Below are 22,244 nucleotides of genomic sequence, written 5' to 3' on the forward strand. Positions count from 1 at the left end.
AAAAAAGGCCCCCCCCCCTGCTTTCTGTCACTTGTTTTCCAACACAAAAAAATGTCTAAAATATCGCGATTTTCACAAAAAATAAGACTAACACATCCTTACGGGTGATTGAAAATAAATACAAAGCCTATCTATTACAGTTTGCAGTTTGAATCGCTTTAATATCTGTATTATAACTGAAGATAATATAGTTGCACATTTTTGTACTTTTAAGCAAAAATTTGTATTATTTTTTTAATTTCTCAACTGCAACTGGTTCACAACAGTTTTCCTCATACTCATGAATTTTTTCAAATTTTTTACATCGCCCCTTGCATAAGAAATAATGCTCTAAACTTGACTGTTATTAAATGTACCCGAAAATCCTTACTTTTTTTACATTTTTCAGTGAGCTAAGCACAAATTTTTTTTACATAAACGTCTTAAGGCTCATTTACGTAGAACACTTTCAGCGTTTATATGACTGTTTTTTTGTTGCGCTAGCATTTTCTGTAACTGAGTTGTTAAGCTTCAAAGGCAGATGCCTATAGTTTTCTCGCCGACAGTAGGGGAGAGTGGGGATAGGTGGATCAGATTTTGTCTTTCTTGTCATATTTTGTACAAAAATATTAAGTAATAATTTTTTTACATTAGTATGAAAGTTATAATATTCGTTTATAATTTACAAAATGATTTACAGTGAAATATATTCATTCATCATTGTTATTAATCGTTAACTTTTTAGTGTCATTTGACCCAAGTATCCCCACCCGTGGGGATACTTGGATCAACCTATGGAGATAGTCGGATCACTTTAAAAAGTGTCCAGTTCTTTGGACAATTTACCTGAATTCGCACAATAAAATGAATTAGAAACTATTTAGAAAATAAATTAATTTTTTTATTTAGAAAAGCATTCTTCACTTAGGGATACATATATAAGTATGTAAAAACAGTAAAAACATTTTACCAGGCACTTGACTCAGTCCATGGCTGGTGATAAACCACCGGGTAAAAGGACCCGAGATAAATTTTTCAAGAAATATATAGTAATAATTATTATAATGATAAAATTACCAATAATTATAATAATATTAGTAAAAACGATAAAAATAATAAAAATTATGATAATAACAATAATATAAAGAATATAATAATAATCATAATATTAATAATATCAATAACAATAATAATAATAACAAAAACAAACGTTTTTCCGCTGAGTGACTTTTCGGTCGTTCAGGCTCATCTCTATCTTTCGCGCACTTCCCGCAATATGCGCACATTACCCACTTCAGACTTCTGCGCAAGCGTCGTTCAGATTAGTTTTACCCTCGTACGCAGCGTATAAAAGTTTACTTTAAAAATATCCAAAGTTAACTACTGATCCACGTATCCCTACAAAAAATGATCTATCTATCCCCACAGAACATTAGTTAATTGTAATATCTCTGATAATAAAAGGGTAAAACATAACCTTAAAAGTTTTGCACAAATTAATAGTAACATGAATGTACTTACGTCAAGTATACTGTTTATGGATACAGGCACGACGAAAAGGAACAATACACTAATTCTGAAAAAGTAGCAAGTTACGAATTAACCGATTTCAATCACAACAAATTTCCATCGCACATAACAACAACAAACGTTGCAGGTTTCCACTCCCTCGGGTAAAGTTAGGTTATAGGTAGGACTGTCAAACAATATCAACGTTACGCAAAAACCCCTAGTTGTTTCTAAAACTTCCCTAGTGATGCACTTATCCCCACTCTCCCCTATGTCTTAGGCGCGGCTCGAATTTAACAGAGTGCGAATGAAGCAGCTTCTAAAATGTACGATCACAAACCTGTCCAAATAATAGACAATGTATTTAGATATGGCTATTCAAAATCCGAAAAAGTATTTTAAGAAGTCAAGAGCAAGATGATTATGCGTCGAATAAAGCTTTTCATTTTGTATCCCGAGAAGTAGACACTCCATACCCCAATTAGTTGATACAGCCGATCGATACTTCGTACCCTAAGTTACCGTCACTTCGTACCCCGAATGCTCGAGACTCGGTATCTTATATGACTGTGTAATAGGGTGGCTGAAACCTCTTTTTTTAGAGGGCAACGATCCCCCCAATTTCGTTCCAAATCCGAAAAAAGAAATTACCTAATTTTTTTCGATTTCAACAGGTGCCGGTTTTGACTTGAACTTTCCCATGTAAAATGCATGGGGAAAAATCACTTTTTTGAGTTTTTGAAATAATTTAGTAAGCTTTGAAAAAATGTAACGGGAAAGTATAGCACCTATTGAGAATTATCCAATGAAGAATTTCATGTATTAGACATATGGGTTTGACACCCCAGACACACACCCACGAGTACCTGAAAACTACCCTTAAAACAAAAATGCCAATTCTCCATGACATCGACCTTTTGAGCACTGTATTCTTGATTTTTTTTCTTGAAATTATTACTATTCGTCCAGTGGAATATTTATTTACATTAGTTAATTCATTTGCAATTATTTAAATAAATTGAATTTGTTTGAATAATGTCGTTTCGATTTCTTTTAAATATAAATTATTACTGTGGGTCTAGTGGAATATTTATCAGTAATAATTGATTACTGATTAATAATTAATTCAATAATAAATAATTTATCAGTTATATTTAAGTAATAATTTTTATTTACAAAAAATTTAAAGAAATAAAATTAATCAAACAATGTTGATAAATATTCCGCTGAAAAAATATTAATAATTTTTATTAAAAAAATATTTAAACAAATTCCATTTGTTTGAAGAATTAAAAATTAATGAACTAATGTTAATAAATATTCCACTAGACCAATAGTAATAATTTTTAGGGAAAAACAAAGTTTTGAAATAAATTGTTCAAACAAATTCCATTTGCTCAAATAATAAACAATTAATGAATAAATGTTAATAAATATTCAGCTAGGCTGATAGTAATGATTTTTAGAGGAAAAAACGAATTTTCGAGAAAAAAATTGAAACAAATTCTATTTGTTTAAATAAAAAAAAATCAATTAAACAATGATAATAAATATTCCACTAGACCAATATTAATAATTGCAAGTAAAAAAAGACAAGACTACAGTGTTCAGATTGTCGATTTTATGAAGAACTGACATTTTTTGTTTTAAGGGTGGTTTTCAGCTACTCGTGGGGGTGCGTTAGAGGTGTCAAACCTATATGTCTAATAGATGAAACATGGGAAACTTTAAGTCAAAACAGGCACCTGTTAAAATAAAAATATAAAAAATGAGGGAATTTCTTTTTTCGGATTTGGAATAAAACGGGGGGATCGTTGCCCTCTATCAAGGGTAGTTTTTCTTTTAGGTATATCGTACGATGAAATTGGTGTTTCATTCACACCTTATTCTTTCTGTGAATTGAACTACCACAGCTAAAGGTCGATAAAGTATTGACTTTGATCAGTAATTTAGAAACTCATTCAATTTGTAAGATACGTCAATTTGCGGAATTTATGGGTGAAGTAATTTCTTGTTGTCCAACGGTTAAATATGGTCACGGTCACACTAAGGCCTTCGAAAGAAAGAAACTTGAAGCTTTGAAAATCAATAATAACAATGACGAATGCAAAATGTTAATTTCAGATTAAGTATGTCAAGAGTTAAACTGGTGAAAAAAAGCATCAAATTACCTAAAAACCTTTATTAGGCCGATAGAATTTTGCCTCGAAATTGTTTCTAATGCCTCCTCAAGTGGTTGAGGTATTGCATATGTAGATATGATAAGCCATGGCATCTGGGGAAAACGAGAACGAAACTGTCATCTCAACATTCTAGAATTCATATCTACTTTCATTGGCTTTAAATGTTTTGCCAAAGATTTAGACAATTGCATTATTCTTTTAACAGTTGATAATAACACTGCTTTATCTTACGTAAACAGAGTAGGTGTTGTTCGATTGCAAGAGTTAAACAGGTTATCACATGCGATCCGAGAATGGTGTGAAGCGATAAATATCTATATTTTTGCATCATACAGTAGCTCGCAAGAAAATTGGATTGCAGATTTTAAATCTCTAAGGACGGAATCAGAAACAGAATACCAAATACCCGACAATGCATTAAAAAAATCTTCACTATTTTGAAAACCCAGAAGTAGATTTATTTGCAAGTCGCATTAACCTTAGGTGTGATTAGTAAATACACATTAATTTGTTCCCAGATCCAGAAAGTACAACAAGTAATTCTTTTGCGGTATCGCGGTATGGATGTTTTTTGAGAAAGTGGCGAATGTTCAACTGCAAAACAGGGACTAATCTATTCGACAGTTCCGTTGATACCGTCTTACTATTTCTCGCACGACAGTTTAAAAAAGGAGCCTCTCTTCGGTGACCACGTGACCAAACTAGTCTCCAGTTATCAACATTTTTTTGGTGTTCACTGTGTCCACACGGATTGAGATATCGTGTTTAAACTTTGACAAATAAAATAAAAAGCACTAAATAACGTTTGTATACATCAATATATTGGTAATTTTAAAGGAAGTTTATTTATAAATTGATGGAATAGGATATTAGCATTCGAGTTATAGCACTTCGCAGATCATTTTTGGTTTGATGCATTTTAGATTTTTCGATTCACTCATATTGAGCACTGACACGAATATTATACTAAATCGTCTAAACCTTGAAAAAAATTAATATAAGCAATAAAATTTGCACATTCGTTGCAAATCAACAAATAAGTATCTGCACACACCTAACCTATCATGATTTTTTAGGAATTTTTAGCGATTTCTAGCGACTAAGTACGTTCATGAAATTTTTGTGTAAAATGATTTTCATTTTTTGGTACTCAAAATAAAAGATAAATGTCAAATTGGAAACATAGTAACACCAGCAATGTGCTCAAATTTACTCGTCGGAGTTTTCCAACCAACTTCCATAATTCTTGACATTGAATCGATCAGCTGATAAGTATTGTTGACAGTAAACCAACCAGCAGGACTCAGCGTCGGACTCACCTTGTCCTGCGCCCCCGGGCGAAATTTTATTTTTATTCTTAGAATTGTTTCACACCAGTACAAAAAATACGCAAGAATATGTAACCTATTACACAATTTTTATCATTTTCTGAAGACGCACATTTCTCAAGATGGGACTTGGACGGATTTTCAAATATCACATACTAAGATGTTCCTCGATTTTTTTTAATCGAGGCATCTACTGTATCGACGTTAAAATTTTATTTCATATTCTTCATGGGCATAGGAAATACGGGACTACTATCGGCGAGAAAACTATAGGCATCTGCCTTTGAAGCTTAACAACTCAGTCAAAAAAATGCTAGCGCAACAAAAAAGCAGTCATTTAAAAGCTGAAAGTGTTCTACGTTAATGAGCTTGAAGACGTGTATGTAAAAAACTTTTGTGCTTAGCAGACTGAAAAATGTAAAAAAAGTAAGGATTTTTGGGTACATTTAAGAACAGTCAAGTTTATAGCATTATTTCTTATACAAGGGACGATGAAAAAAATTTCAAAAAATTCATTAGTATGAGGAAAACTGTTGTGAACCAGTTGCAATTGAGAAATTTAAAAAATAATAAAAATTGTTGCTTAAAAGTACAAAAATGTGCAACTATATAATCTTCAGTTCTAATACAGATATTTAAGCGATTCAAACTGCAGACTGTAATTGATGCTCTGTAGTGCGAGAAGCACCCGGAGCTATCGCACTTTTCGCAGCAACGTCTGCGAAACCATGTTGAACTGCTCCAAAAAAGGGGCTATGTAAGCGGAACGCTTACTCTACCACAGCTAGAACAAGCCGGCAACAGAGAAAGAGAGGCGACACTAAGACCAACTGCGGGCAGGCATCCAATAGAGGAAGAGCGATGCTTTATGACCCGGAGAAACATTAACACCAACGTTTCTCTCAAGCCTAAAGATCTGGCTGAAATGGATGACGAGCTTCATGGACATTTTTCCGGAGAATCCGACCTCTGGGCTATCAATTATTGTGTGTATAATGCAGCGAGAGCTTTGACCGATGCGAACCGTAAAACAAAACCAATGGTTGATCATAAGACCAAAAGACGAATGCATCAACTTGCCATAAAGATAGGCTGGGCAAGACAGTACGCGTCCCGCATTCAGTGTATGATTGACTACATCACATCTGGCAGGAATTTTAACGCCAAGGTTCGAAAGTTCGAGCGCGAACTCCAGACCCCTTATTACACACTGAGCGGAGGGAGAGGTGGGTCATAGAAAATCAACAGTTTTTCTCTGACCCATCTCGACTCTTCCAAGACCCTCCAGTTACTGTCGAACACCCAGAGGAGGTTGAAGTATTTTGGAGAGAAGTCTACGAAGTGCAGCATAGGCTGGACGAAGACACAGAAAATATAAATAGCTTCAAGGAGCTATGTGATAACCTCATAACATCTGATAAAGAATGCCCACCCATCACTACCGAGGAGGTGAAAAAAGTATTAAGAAGTATAAAGAACTATTCCGCACCGGGACCCGATTGTATCAAAACCTTCTGGTGGAAGAAGTTTTCTTCAAACCATCAGGATTTGGCTCGTATTTTCACCTCATATTTAAAGTCGGAAGAGCCGATTCCGGAGTGGTTGGTGGAAGTGCGCACAATACTGATGCCGAAAATAGGCAACTTAGCTGACCCGAAGAATTACAGGCCAATGACTTGTCTGAACACGCTTTATAAGATATTCGCAGCTATCCTAAATGATAGGATTGTTCGGGCAATTGGACGTGTGTGGCAAGAAATGATTAAACAACGAGGCTCAAAGAAAGGCGTAGCGGGATGTCGGGAGAACTTGCTCATCGATAGATGTGTCTGCAAAGATGCAGCATTCTACCAGCGTGACCTATCGATGGCCTGGATTCCGATGGGTACCTGTGCGGCAAACCTGCAGATCGAAAGTACAAGGTCACTCATGTATTTCACATGGACGATCTTAAGATCTATGCTAAAAATAAAGAGCAACTATATATAGCTCTAGGGATTGTCGAACGATATACTAAGGAAATTGGAATGGAATTTGGGTTAGACAAATGCGCCAAGGTTTATTTGAAGCGAGGCAGGCTTAATGGCATCCCTGAAGATTCTGAGTTCGTTGATAGAAGCGCTATACAACACCTTTGGGTTGGAGAGACTTATACATACCTGGGCGTGCCACAGAGCCGCATTCAGGATGAGACATCTATAAAAGATACTCTCCGAAACAGATACAAACGTCTCATCCGGCAGATTTGGTCTTCCGTACTGTCGGCGAGGAACAAAGTATCTGCAACGTACATGCTTGCCGTCCTGGTAGTGCTCTATTCATTTGGAGTAGTTTCTCTAGATGAATTTCGACTTATCTTAATTGCACGATGTTTCTTTATACGTAGTCGAGTCAATTATAAACTGTGTTACTGTGTTTATTCATTATGTCTTATTGTGCAAAATATTAGTAAAAAACTATTAAATTAAAATATTGATATCACTGTTACACATAAAAGCATCAACCACCTAAGTTAGGTTCGGTTAACCAAACGGTCGACGATCTAGTCAATAAAGAATGTGTGGGGTAACAAAGTATCACTCATGAATTTCCGATTGGGAAAAGGTGCCAAAAAACTCCACAAAATTTGTATTCTTTTATTTATATGTGGAAGTCATTTTATTATTTTCGATTCGGAACAAAGACAATCTGTTTAAAATTAATAACAGATAAATATATTTGAATGCTCCCTTTGTGCCCCATCATGATTTAACTAAATTTTCGACACTGTAAAAACTGGTGTGGGCCTTGTCAGCGACACTTTTCAAATGGGGCAAAATAGGACAATTTCTGCGTGAGAAACATATATCGGCCGCTTAACAAACCTTATATTCAATAACGTTCAAATGTTAAGCATGAACGTTCTTTTTTGTCCTGTAAGTTTCCCTTGCTCTATATGGGTTGTTGCCAACAAATTTCCCATGTCTTGGGTACTTCATTTCACTGTGAATATAATAATAATATTCACTTGAAATAAATACACGATTTCAGTCCTTTCCGATGCCTGTACACCAAAAATTTTACATCTATGAGCCCAAATTACTGGCTCACATTTCAAGCTCAGAAAAAATGAACGTGAGGCGACCAGTTGACATCGTTAAGAGACCGTTTCACAAATTGGACCAAATCGAAGCCACACTGATAGAAATTTATTTGCAGTACAACAATATTTATGACTAGATTAATTATGTTTTATTGCTGGTATAGATACAGCCATACATGATATTTGTTTTGGCCATCTGATTCTTGTTGCTTATGAAGACGGACGCGCAGGTGCTAGCGAGATACGCCTGTGGTGTACCAAAACAAAGTGAGTCGGGTAAACCTCTCATACATAGTTTATTGCTAAACGACAACATTTTAGATCTAGCTCGCTTAAGCAAATTTTTAATAGGATCACACATTTCATATAATTGCAATTCGTATATTGCATTTTTCTACCACAAATATGAATAAGTTGTATTTACAATATTTAAGTAAGTGCATTTCGTACTCTTCATGATTGCAGTACACGTGTTATATTATGAATTTACTCATAATTTTCTAACCTTCGATCGTACGGTTAAATCAATGATAATATTTCCATCAGTGCATCTGTTACTATAAACTACCGATGAATTACCATACATTACTGAAAATTAGCCGAAAGTTAAGACTTTTTTACATTCCTTATTTCTGTACATTTATTGAAATGTTAAGCATCCAAAAATTTTCTAAGATTTTGGAAATTTATGTTAAATTAATAAATTACCGAAAAACTCCAGCCAATTATGGATATTTTGTATTCCAAAATATTTGAAGAAAAGAGCGAGAAAATGATATTAAACATTTTACTGAATGATGAGATAATTGAATAAATTGATAAGTTTATATACCGTGGTAGCTTATTCACAAGGGACGAAAAGATAGATGAGGAGTTAGATAAGCGAATAAACGAAGATTAGAAGGTTACCGGTATAGCAGGGCCTGTTGTCATAAGTAAATATATATTAAATAAAACTAAAATAACAATATATAATTCTATATTTGTACCTACTGTGTTATACAGTAGCGAGACATGGACCTATTAAGAAAAGGATAAAATTGAAATTAATGCGGTTGAAATGAAATTCTTGCGCATAATATGCGGCAAAACTCTGATAGACAAACTGAGTAACGAGATACTAATACTAATACTAAATGGTGTAACTTAGGTATAACGTAAGAATGGTAGCATCGTATTAAATTAACTTATAACATTCTAATCACATCAGTCACTTGACTTAGTCCGTGGCTATGATGTATAACCGGGTTTAACCGAGTAAAAGATCAAATGAAAAAATAATATAGAAATTCACTACCGAAGGTGTTCTCGCGTTCTTGTCGCGCTAGGGCTTGAGCTTTCCTCTCATGGCTTTTCCGGTTATGTTGTCAGTAGCACTGATACTGACGGGGGTTTCCATGCTAGATAGGTTGATAACGAAGAGGAGAGGGACTAAGAAGTACACCAAAACCCATAAATAATATTGGAGGGTACATTAAAGATTTTAAAAGGCTTGTCGCTTCCCTAGGATCGTCGGGGCGCCCATGGAGCCACAGCTGGGGGCCATAGCTAATGGGACGGTGGTGAAGGTGAGCTGAAAGATGGTCAAGCAGATCTCACTAATCAAACAGCTGTCCAGCAAGAACATCTGCGACAAACGGCAAGCAGTGGAACATCAACTGTGTCTTCTTAGGCTCCTTTGGCTAACATTAGCTATTTGCAGCCAACCACCTTGACAGAAATACAGTGGGACAGCATCACGTGCGGTACCACAATGAAAGAGGAATTAGTTTGTCTCGATTACGAAAGTGCAAAGTTTGAAACGTAAATGGAAAAAGGATACAATTTAAGAACGGAATTTTCTGCAGAGTATCCTAATATGCAGAAAGCCGCACTAAGAGATCTTATCGCTAAGTTGAAGAACATCAGGACCAATCTACACATCACAGAAGACCGAGCAATGGAGATTAAACAACAGGTTGGTTTGGCTTGGAAAAACGACGGCAATGAACATCAGTTAGAGGAAGCTGCTGAATACGGCCAGAGGCAGAAGTTCAGCAACCAAAAAACGACGAAAATAAACATACCATATGAACAGAGATGTTATGCGCCTATATTTTTCGGCAGAGAAATGTAGGCGAATTGTGAGGAGACATCATAGACTCTTCTTAACTAAATACCCAGAGATAGCCACAAAACTAAATGAGCAGAAACTAACAGACTCAAAACGCTTAATATATGTAAATAGATTGATTTTGCCGAACCACATCCAGATATTAATAATGATGATGTGGACAAAGAAATTCCAGAATAACTACTTCAACTTAAAAGGGATTTTGGTCATGCTTAACTGGAGTTCAGATATGTAGGACCAACACTAAGGCATTCTCTGCCCAAAATGAACATCGCAAATTATCTGCGTGCACTAACAGAACACCGCATCAGCAAGATTTCACCGGCGTATTTGAACGTAACACAAACTGTGTTAGAGGTGCAAACTCTTGTATGCTGTGCAGCTGTAGCAACCATTAGAACGATGAGCCGCAGAACTAAGCCTGCAAATGCATTTTTCGTCCCAGCAAGGATTCGAGAGCCACCATGGAAGGTCAGGTTGGATCTGGATGTCAGCAAAGTAAGGTGCAAGCTAGGTCAATCAACTCAATATAAGAAAGAAAATTGAACCAGAATTCTAATAAACTATGTTCCTAAAATCATTCACCTTTGGCACGTAAGACATTAACATCAGTTAAAGAAAGCTGGTACAAACCGTTACAAAAAAATTGAGCTGAGTGTAAAGAAAAATAACCAGCAAGACACCTAAGTCTCTCAATTGAAAGTTATGACTGACTACTGGTTGGGTGTTTGGGAAAAAATGAACAGATTCAATTTGGACACTGCGTGGTTCAAACTGGAGAAAGCAAGGACAAGGAATAGTCCTAAAATGCAGCTGCCAAATATCACAGCTTTAGATGTTTCAGCGCTCTTTTTGATCATTGAACACATAGATCTGATGTCAGGCTTTATGCTCCAGGGTACTACGTATATGTTACCTAAAAAACCAGTCGCTAAAATACATCTGAATTTTGACCAATAGCCTGTATTCTAACATAAACTACACTATAGACGCTGTTGCAATGAGTCAAGCTCGGAAGCACCAAAGGAACTTACACGTGGCATACATTGACTACAAGCAAGCCTTTCCCTCTGTGCCGCATAATTATTTTTTTGAAGTCTTAGAACTTTACAAAGTCTGCTCACGCATTATTGACTTTCAACAACATGAGATGATACTCTGGGGTACAAGAATCAAGTATTTTGATCATGGACAACCAAGGATAAGTAGGTCAATATGCATTACGAACGGTATATTTCTAAAAGACAGGGAATGTGCACGCAAGATGCACTGAATACCTTAAACATTTAGGAATCAGTAGAATACTGGCAGCAGCTTAGAAGGCCGTTTTATTAAACATATCTCGTGTTGTAAGCAAGTTTCTTGACTATCAAGAAGCAAGCGACTTAAACCTGTAGAGTGACAGATGGTAGCTCTAAAACAGCATCTAGAGGTGACTGTTGTTACCTCCAACGCTCGCGGCCGCTCGTGACTGTATACCTACAACATCATCGCAGAAGGTTTTAAGCATCGTATTAAATCAACTTATAAAATCCTTATCTTATCGCTCACATGGCTTAGTCCGTGGCTAGGATGTGTAACCAGGTTCATTCGAGTAAAATTTTTAAATAAAAAACACAGAAATTTAAAGTACACAAAAATTTCTGAAAATTTTCGGTAATTTTACAAAGTTAAAAATATTGCCGGCAATTTACTGTATCGAAAAATTTCAAAAATTCTTGTATTGAAAATGAAATATTAGCAGAAATCTTACCTGTGTTTCAATCGTATCTAAAATCATGCATTTTGTATAAGAAATATCATATGCACCAAGAGGGAGGACACATTTTACGGCTCGTTATTTTGTTACAATCGGCATAAAAAGTCCCACTTCACCCTATTGGTGCATAATATACTATTTTTATTTTTCTGAAATACTTTTGCGCTGCCTAAAATCAATATTTTTTAAACCTACACCGAGGAAAAATCTGAACATAGTATCCCGAACATTTCTCATAATTTTTTGGCGCGTTGAGACCAATTCGGTTAGCACATGAGCATAGCTCCATTTGCAAAAAAGTTTTTGCCTGGGTAAAAATATTTGGTCTTGATTTTTCCTTAAATGTCTTGAATATGTCTTCATGACCATGCTGTCTGGTTCGGTCTCATAACTACAGGAAAATAAAATTTTTCATTCAAAGATTAAGACTGTAAATTCCTTCATGTATCTAGTGAATCATTGGAGATAAAAAAAGATGATTTTTTTAGATTCACCATCCAAAGAACGTAATCATTGCAGATAAGCAAACTTATTGATACATACAAAGTAACTACCATGAAGATAAATATTATCTTTATAATCTATATGAATAAATATCTTTAAGTTATAAATCTCAGTTTCTTTCCAAATTAAATAATTTTGTCCCAAAACATAGACGTTTGCCTTTAAATCAAAAGTATTCGTCTTAATACTTCAAAAATAGTGTAATTCTGTCCCACGAGCTGGACATACAGAATGATTTGAAACTAGCTCGTATTAGTTTTTACCCATGAGGAAATCAAGACCAAACGTTTTTACCCGGGTGCGAATACAGATGTACGCTTATGCGCAATTTGTACATGAATAGTAGATTGTGTGTCAAGGCACGGGTCAAAATTGCCTTCACCCACGCACGTGATGCACACTTTACCGCTACTGCTTGCCCGACCCCCATTGGAAAACTAACTAATCATTCATTATAAGTAGGTGCGGAACACGGATAGCTTTGAACTTGTAATTAACTGGATATATGACATCAACCACGATGTTCGTCTTGTAGCTACATCATTAACAAGATTTTGCATTTTATCACACTCCTATATGAGTGTAGAACAAAATTGCAATACCGGTATCAGAAGGTAAAATGGCAATACGCCTATTTGAAATTCAAAGTATGTCGAACTTTAGCCCCTACTTCGAACATACAACTCCTTATTACAACCTACTTTGACGCCATTTAAACTTGAAGCGCATACCTTAAACTTTTAACTCCTACAGATTGAAAAATTATACCCTTGTTTTGACTTTATTTGAATGAATAGGCCCTGCTTTCAATGTTTAAACCTACAGTTGCCTGCTTTCACTCTGTTTACCGCTCCTTCAATTCTGACCCTCATACTTTGAATATTTTCAGCCTACAGTCTTTAAACTTAAGACTAAACTTTGACGCCGTATAACCTTTATAATAATGAAATGACAACTCTTTGTTGCTTATGTTAAATTAACTCATTGGACATAGTGATGAATGCAGTTACACTCAATGAACCAAAATGCTTAGTGTAAGATTTAACCTAATTGTCACGAATAAATTATATATAAATAAATACTTATTTGCAATACTCTATAAAAGAAAAATATTTTCCATCAGCTGAATATGCTGCAAATACTCACCGTAAAAATAAATAAGTATTGTCAATTACTATGTTGTTATAAATATGTTTATAAATAAGGAACTCAGTTTTAAATATTTGACAGTCATTTAGTTCTTCACGGTCATAAAATCAATTTATAATTGGTTTTAAAGTCATTGAGAATAATAAAATTTGTGCGATTTAAATATTTGTTATCATTAGCAACTTATATTATATAAGTAAATTCAGAAGTTTGAAAAATACATTGGAAAATGTTTTGAACATTAATAATAATAATAATAATAATAATAATAATAATAATAATAATAATAATAATAATAATATAAATGTACTTATTGCTCTCTAAATTTTGTATTAGAGTATTACGGCTAATTTGTATGAAACATCAGTTCAAAGAAGAAATATTTGCTTTTTAAGGAACAACACCACTTTTCAAAAATTCTTTAATAATATTTGTTACTAATCAATAGCAATTAAGACTTTCTGAAACATTATTCAAGCGAAATATTACTGTTTACATGTCTACCACTTGATTTAGTAGAAGAAATCATTTCTTTCCATGAGAAAATGTCTATTGTTTTAATTTTTTCGTAATATTTTTTCGGAAAGGGGATGAAAAAGAATTGTCTGCTCTCACTTAGTTATAAAACAAAAATAATTCTATGTTGATATTAATTTATTTCATTAAGCATATTATTCGAATACAAATCTTCTGAATTTTCAGTTAAGAAAAAATTAAAATTTTAAATTTATTTTAAAATATTAAAATTAAATTTTATCATTACAAATTCAAAGCTAATTAAACCGTTGAAAATGGAATTATTTTAAAAAATTTACTTTTAAATAAAAATAATTTTCAATTCGAGGCAATTCAAGTTTTAAAAATTCCAATTGTAAACTTATCGATTTCTTCATTAAAAATAAATAATCTCAAATAAATTGAAAGCATTCAAATTTTTAATATTTTGTTTTTTAATTGAAGAATCTCTAAATATAATTATTTTAAATTAAAATTTCGAAAATAAAAAAATTTCGAAAATTAGAATTATGAACATTGTATCATTAAAGATTCAAAGCTAGTATTATTGCGTCCAAAATTAAATTATTCGAGAATTTTAACTTATAAACAAAAATAATTCTCAGTTCAAACTTCAAAGTGATTCAAGTTTAAAAATTTTGAACTGTAAACTAAATTGAATGTTTTATGGTGAAAGCTGCTGAAATTAGAGAATTTTAAATTGTAATTACGATTAAATTTATTTACAAAAAATTTAATGAACAAATAGCATGAAAAAATAATTATATAAAATTTGTACTAAAATCACATCAATTGTTCAAATTATTTAGTATAAGATGTATGTAATTTTTTAAAAATTCGCCTTTTTTGATAGAAATGGAACTTAGCTGAAAATTCAACTATTTAGATAAAAGTTTATGCATTTTGTTGAAAATTATTTTGTTTGGTTGAAAATTGGACTTTATTTGAAAATAGTGTATTTCATCTAGTTTTTTCGAAATAGCAGAAAAATAGTGTCATGGTTTAAAAAAAGTGTAAAATAGTTTAATAGTGTGGTGAGTCCGAGGCCTGTAGTTAGGAATTCAGTCACTGCTGGAAATTAGTACCTAATCATTTAAATTAAGAGTATTTCAAATTTGTTAGTTTTAAATATTTTCAGTTATACATCAAATCTCTGGAAATTATCTTTTCCGAGGAGTTTTAATTGTAATTTACTTTTTTTTTGTTTATCTGCTAGATTTCATAATGTTATAAATTATCTAGGTCCAATTAACAACTTTTATAAACTCTTAATAATCAAAAATTGGTTATTATGGATTTAAAAATGGATTGTTTTTTACATCAGGACTATTATTTTAAATTACTTTATTTTATTAGGATATAATTTTTTTATGTAATTATAATAATTATAAAATTAAGAAATGTTTTTGATAAACTTAAATCTTAATTTAAAAATAAAAATTTTAATTATTCATAAACAAATTGATTTTCAGTTAATTTGAATTGTGAGGATAAAAATATTAAAATTGCAGTAATTACTTTATTTAATATTATTATAGTAACAAAAACTAAACATGGATTATTTTATTTCGTAATTCTCATTCTTACCGCGAAGATTCCAATTTTAACGTGAAGTTTCCAATTTAATGGAGGGTCTCGAGTGTAAGGGTTCTAAGCCTCTAAGCTCAAATCAGGTAAAGGATTTTGACAGTTCTAGGTCAGAGCCGAGTATAGATCGAGAAACTATTTACCCATATTTCGCCAAACTGAAATTCTGTATAGTTCAAGCGGCAATACCGTTTTTTCATGTATATGCATAATTTAGGTATATAATTTATTTGTCATAATTAAGTTAAATCTTAAACTAAACATTTGTGTTTATTAGTGTAATTTTATTCATTATAAGGCCCAATGAGTTTCTTTACAAGTTTTACTTAATAAAGCTATAAAAAAACAATATTGTTTAAGTCGCTATTTCGACTCTTCGAAAGTAGTTTCAAATATTCAAAAGCACAGAATGTTAAAAAAATTATTCAAATGATCGTTTCGTATTTAAAAAGAGTTAGGCGTTTGATCAATTAACATTGGGTTCGATCCTTAGTGGCTGTGAATTTTTCAATGCACTATTGCGTTAGCGATATAGTTATAATTTGTCGAAAAAGATATCTATAAAATAATTTCAAATATCCGAGATATTTATATCATAGATATTATTTTTTTTGTCAGATTAGAGAAGCTGCTTTTACGCTGGAAATTCAACATATCGAGACTAAAAAAGAGGGTCTCATGCGCTTTAAATACCCATGCAGAAATGGCAACTCGGTTTTGGTAGGGTGCTAGTTATTTTGCCGTAACTTTATTGGGGCACTGAATAGAAAATCTGGAAAGGACCCGACAAGAACGTCACGCTTTGTAGAAAAGGCACTAGCCTAGACTCTCTGACCATATTCGAGCGAGGTTGCCTTTCTAGATCCTTGCTCTATTTTCCGATTAACTCCTAATTTGATTGTAGGTTATGTGTTGACGTGTTATGGTTGACGAGATTTGGTAATAATTACCATTAAAGATTTTCCCAGCTTTCTGAAGTGTGATTCTATGGTTGCAATAGTAAAAAAGTTTAACTAGCACATTCCCATAATCTATTATTACCAGAATTTTTTTATTTACCGAAGGAAAATATTAATCCAAATGTAAAATACATTTTCTTTGCAAAAGTTATATCTAAACATTTTACACCTTTCTGTAGCCTCTGTTAAACACTTTTCCGTTTTCTCGTATTTTTATTGACATTAAATTCTTAACTATACTTCGCATGTTATTCTAAAAATAAATTAATTGTTTAATTTGACTCGAGAAAACTTATTACTTATAACTAAAGAGATACGCAGTTTATTAAAATTTCCGCAAGCACCGAGAATCGAACGCACGCACCGCACGCTTATAAGTTGAACGCCTAATCTCTATAGCTACGATGTCACGTTGAGTACAATATCATACATACTTGACGGCATTCATCCGATACTTTCGAACTCAGGAAAAAAGGTTCTTGAAACTCGATTTGTTAAATATGATTTCTAAACGTACTTGGATGATTTTAAATTAAATCAATATTTAAGAAAAATTCTTTTCAAATTTTAAAGGGACCATGTGCTTTTAATTTTATCAGAAAAAATGAAAATTTAAAAAGTTTGTGCCTCGATAATTAAAAAATTTTTCGTTTTTTAATTTAAGTATAATGAAGCATAATAGCATTAAATTATTTTTTGCACTCACAGCCATATTACCCGTTTTACCTGTCGAGGGCTTTACAAGGTCCCCTCGAGAAAATAACGAATTGATAGAAATGTCCATTGGCATAGACACAGTACTGCTTGTTTACCCGTCAGGGTTTGAATTTACTGCATAAATAAAAAGTCCTATAATTATAATTTATTAAAAATTCCATTTTTATCTTGCTATTGAAAGAATTAGGGAAATACCTTTCGTATTTGAATAGTGTCTATCCAAATTCTAAGTCAGGACCTCTTTAAACTTCCCTTTAATTGTCTATAAAACAAACAGAGGTAACCCTACCAACCCCTGACAAGAGCCTGCATCTCATTTTCTAGTCAAGTTAGGCTTTATAACACCCGACCAGTTCCCTGTTTAAAGTAGGGAATATTAGGGCATTTTCTACACGGGACACATTTTTCTTTGACGCTAAACTTGGAAAAATGGCAGTTTTTTGACATTTTTAACACGAGAATAAGGTCAATGCTAGAATTTTTAAACTACAGTATCATTTTCGAAACGTTAGCCTACGTCTCTAAAATAAACTTTTAATACATTTAATGAAAATTTCCAATGACATTTTTTACTTTCAGTTCGCTCCGGATGTGCGCATGTGCAGTTTTCATCAGCCACAAATCGACCCCATTGGTCTGTTTCACATGCATAGAAATTTGCGGTTTAAAGGGAAGTCGGACAACAACAAAAAATCAGACGTGCTAGAATCTTGGACAGGTACTCAAAAGAAAGCTTAAAGCTTTTTTTTAAAAGCCATTATACCAAAAACCAAAGCTGACCGTGGGGCTGTTGGGAACACGCTTTTGCAGTCGCCCGACTAAGCCCGTTATGGGCTTGCATAAAGTTTCAAAAACCCCATTTTTTACAACAAAAAATTGTTTTTCGAAATTTCCACGGTAAACTTCTAGTTTCTTATGAAATCCTTTAAAGAGAAAGGTTTAAATTTTTATTTGAGACCCTGTCTGCAGCACATATTGTTGCTGCTTTATAAGCTTTCAGAAAGTGTCGAAAACGCGCTTTTTGACCTACTGACCACGATTTACTGAAAAATGCAACGTTCTAGGACATTTTTGTCACGGAATTCGTAACCTACGTGGAAGAATCCTATAAAAATCACCGGGTATTGTTTAAAGAGAAAAAATCATGTCGGAAACTGTAACCATTATACACACAGTTAACACAACAATCGTATAAAATAAAACTTACCCAGTAACTTCGTGACGACAGCGCCCTGTTGATTTAAGGAAAGTACATGATTTGCCAAATCGTTGTAGTGCCTCAGGGCACCCAATCCATGGGAGAGTTCGAGGAGACGTTGCCGTGAAACACTGCTGCTGTTTCCCGCGGGGAACGGTCCAGCCGTGCAGTTTTGTAGACTGACACCTGAAAGCACAAGCGTTGGAAATTAGAGAAGCTTCGTCGCTTCCGTTGTCAGGGTATCAAATAGCGCTGCTTCCATGTTATACATCGAAGATTCACGTAAAGAAACGAGCGTTAAAAGAATTTTCGGCCCATTTTATTAGTGCCTCAGTGATTCTAAATATTATGCAATCATTTCTATGAATTTATACATGGTAGAACAGATTAAAACGTCACAAAACAAAAAAGAATCACAAATTTCAATACACACTCCAAATATTTTCGAATAACCATGTAAACTTATTATAGATGTCACTGTTCATGCTTAAAAAAAGTTAAAACTATAGTTTTAACTAGTTAGAACGCGAAAATACCAGAAGCATTTGCCAAAACTACTGTTAACTAGTCAAAAACGCAGAGTAACCACCTGAATAAAAATGCTTCGACTTGGGTTCGACTTAAATTGCCCCCAATTAAGACATGCTGAAGTCGAAAAGGTCGACTTGAGCATGTTTCAGTTTCGAGACAGAGCCATACTTCGATTTATCTCCTGGAGACAAGTTTCTATGTTTTGAAGACATAAATTTCTCTCTCGAGTCAAATTGTTATGACTTCAACACGAGCGGTTTATAACTTCGAGTGTATACCTATCCTAACAATATTCAATCAACTCATTTACTGATTTTAATTTGTATTCACCTGTCCTAACAACAAGGGTCATTCTGACCGACATGAAAACTAATCTTTGCTAATGATTAAACAATATCGTATATTTTTATACAATATATATATATATATATTCAATCAACTCATTTACTGATTTTCATTTGTATTATACTTGTTTGACGATGATAACGAAAATGTTGTTTGTTTTTACGTATTTCTAACGGCTTAGGAGATCCTTCTAGAAAATTACAATTTTTATTTTCTTCTTTAAGAAAATTTTTAAGGATTATACTCGTTCAAACCCATAGACTCTGAATTTTTAAATTAAAAATAACTAATTTAATAATTAAACATTTTTCATGCATCAATTTTAATTTCATTATTTATGAGCCGAAAAATGTTCGAAGCCGTCTTGAGACAAGTAGGCGTCGTCTTAGCCAAGACAAGGCTGGACTTGAGACAAGTAAACGCCGTCTCACCTGTTTTGGGAATAAAAGTAAGACGAAGGCCTATGTCTCGGCTCAGTTTTGAGATGAAGCCAGACATCGATGTCTTGGAGACGAACTCAAGACATAACCAAGTCGAACTCAAGTCGAAGCATTTTTACTCGGGCAAGTGCTTTTGTGAAAACCCGACAAAAAATGTAATTCCGTGTGATTTTGTATTTTGACTGAATATATCAGTTAAAATTAGATTCACCCAATTGTGCTTCTGAAAGAACTAGTTTGACCTGCACTATTCAATAAAACCCCGAAATACTGAGTCTGCCGTGACAGATCACGGAAGAGTGATTGGTTATAGCTCGAACCGCTTTTTTAGCGCGCCCTTTAAAAAAATATGTGCTAGCGACTATTCACAGAAGAGTGATTGGTCACATCTCAAACCAAACTGCAAATTACAGGTAACTAGTTCTTTCAAAAGCACAATTGGGTGAATCTAGTTTTAACTTATATTTCCAGTTAAAACACGACATAAGATGGAATTTCAAAAATCTTCGAGTATAAAAAAAGTGCTTAGTTATTTTGCGTTTTGACTAGTTAAAGCTAGTTCCGAAAAATTATCGTTATATATTTCCGCTTTTTACCTAGTTCAAACTATTTGAACTGAATGCGGATCAAAGCAGTAACGTAGATTCAATAATTATTTTTTTAATTATCAAAAAAGGAAATAACTTAGTCTAAAATAGGATGGTAGTCTCAAAGAAGGAGAAACAGTTGACAACTAAATAAGTATAACTACATTCGAAATTACAACACAATTAACAACTTTCTACACGTAGATGTTAATTGTTTTTCAAAATGTGACATCTCGGTATTAAGTGTGGAATCAACTATATTTTTACGTATGTAAAAATGCTATATATATAATATATAATAAAATATAATAATAAAATGCTATATGCTTTATAGGAGGCAATTCAAGCCGAGCTTTATAAATCTGATTAGCACTTGATTTTACATATGTCTGGTTCAATCGATATACACTACCATTGAAGCGGCCATACAAATCCAGAAGAACAAACGATTCCATCATGCCCGGCGGTTCTTTTAGTGAAAAACCAACATTATTTTTTACTAAATCCAGTGGTCCAAGCAAGCATTATTATTTTTCACTGGCACCCCTAAAATAAAAAATAAACATATGCGGCAGTTTTTCAATAAAATGCTTATTTAGTTAAAAAGAGACATTACTATTGAATTATTTTATGTTGGCATACGTACAATGGATACTTTTCATTCAAATACAGCTATCGCACAGATTTTCGGAAAAATTTGAAAAATATATAGGTTTAGAGGTTCTGGGCAGTCCTTTTTCGTATGAAAATGCATGATTATATGTAATAACATTTAATATATTTTATTTATGTAATTCTAGATAGTAATTGCAAATGTTGATAAATTTTAGACTGATATGCCCATGCAGAAATCTCGGACTGGTCCCAATTGGGGCCAGAGCAGTCCAGGTCGGGTCCCGATCTGGAATTCTGGTTAAGGCCAGGTCGCGGATGAAACACACGACCAGATCGGGGTCAGGTAGGGCCACCCGACTGGGAAACCCGAATATAAGTAAACTCGTAACTATCGAATGGTCCGCTCCTTTCGATGGCCAATTTAATATTTTCAATTTCCAATTAAGATATTTTAAGTTAAAATAAAAGTACTACAGGCATGAAAAGGAAAGGTTTCAGACTACAAAATTTAATTATACTTTTGGAAAAATGTGAAATTATTGTGGATGGTATCAGTTTCGAGGAAAAGGTTTATTTTTTATGAAAAAAATGCATAATAACCAGAAATATTTTTATCAGCAATTTTAATTTCTTGAAAAAAATGTTGTCTATAAAACTTCTTAACAAATTAGACAAAGTTTTTTCGAAAAAAAATTCCCTACAAACTGACATTTTAGAATGGTTCCAAAGAAAATTATCGGGAAATAACCTATGATTGGCGATTTATTAACATTTTTCTGTAAATGAATTAAATTTTCTGTCACTTGAATTACTTCTTGACAAATTCGAGAAGGTGGTCGTAGATAATATTTTCGCCAAAAAATTGAGCTATCATTTATTAGATCGTTTTATTTGTTCAAGTCTGTGAAGAAGCAATATAGATCAAACAACTTTTTTAAAAGATGCAAATTTGTGAATTAAATATTTCTTGTTATTTCAAATATTATTTACAGAATATGCATTCAATTAATTTCGACCGAATGCGACACATGCGCAGTTAAGTACGAGGGTAGTTCAATAAGTCCTTAGAATGACCAACGGATGGCGCGCGAATCGCTCCAAATCATCTGTTTTCAATCAGCACCACTCCCGACTAGATATATG

The 22,244-nt window shown here is 33.4% G+C and overlaps 1 protein-coding gene across 2 annotated transcripts in view; it reads right to left on the reverse strand.

The window, feature by feature from the left end:
- LOC117169186 (paired box protein Pax-6-like) overlaps positions 1-22,244 on the reverse strand; it is a 244,369-nt gene that overhangs the window by 129,876 nt on the left and 92,249 nt on the right. For both annotated transcript variants that reach the window (XM_033355411.1, XM_033355413.1), the window contains exon 2: positions 18,593-18,769. In XM_033355411.1, the coding sequence (XP_033211302.1) occupies positions 18,593-18,769 (177 nt within the window). The remainder of the gene's footprint in view (positions 1-18,592; positions 18,770-22,244) is intronic.

Source organism: Belonocnema kinseyi, chromosome 3 (genome assembly GCF_010883055.1).
Source record: "Belonocnema kinseyi isolate 2016_QV_RU_SX_M_011 chromosome 3, B_treatae_v1, whole genome shotgun sequence".
Lineage (NCBI taxonomy): Eukaryota > Metazoa > Arthropoda > Insecta > Hymenoptera > Cynipidae > Belonocnema > Belonocnema kinseyi.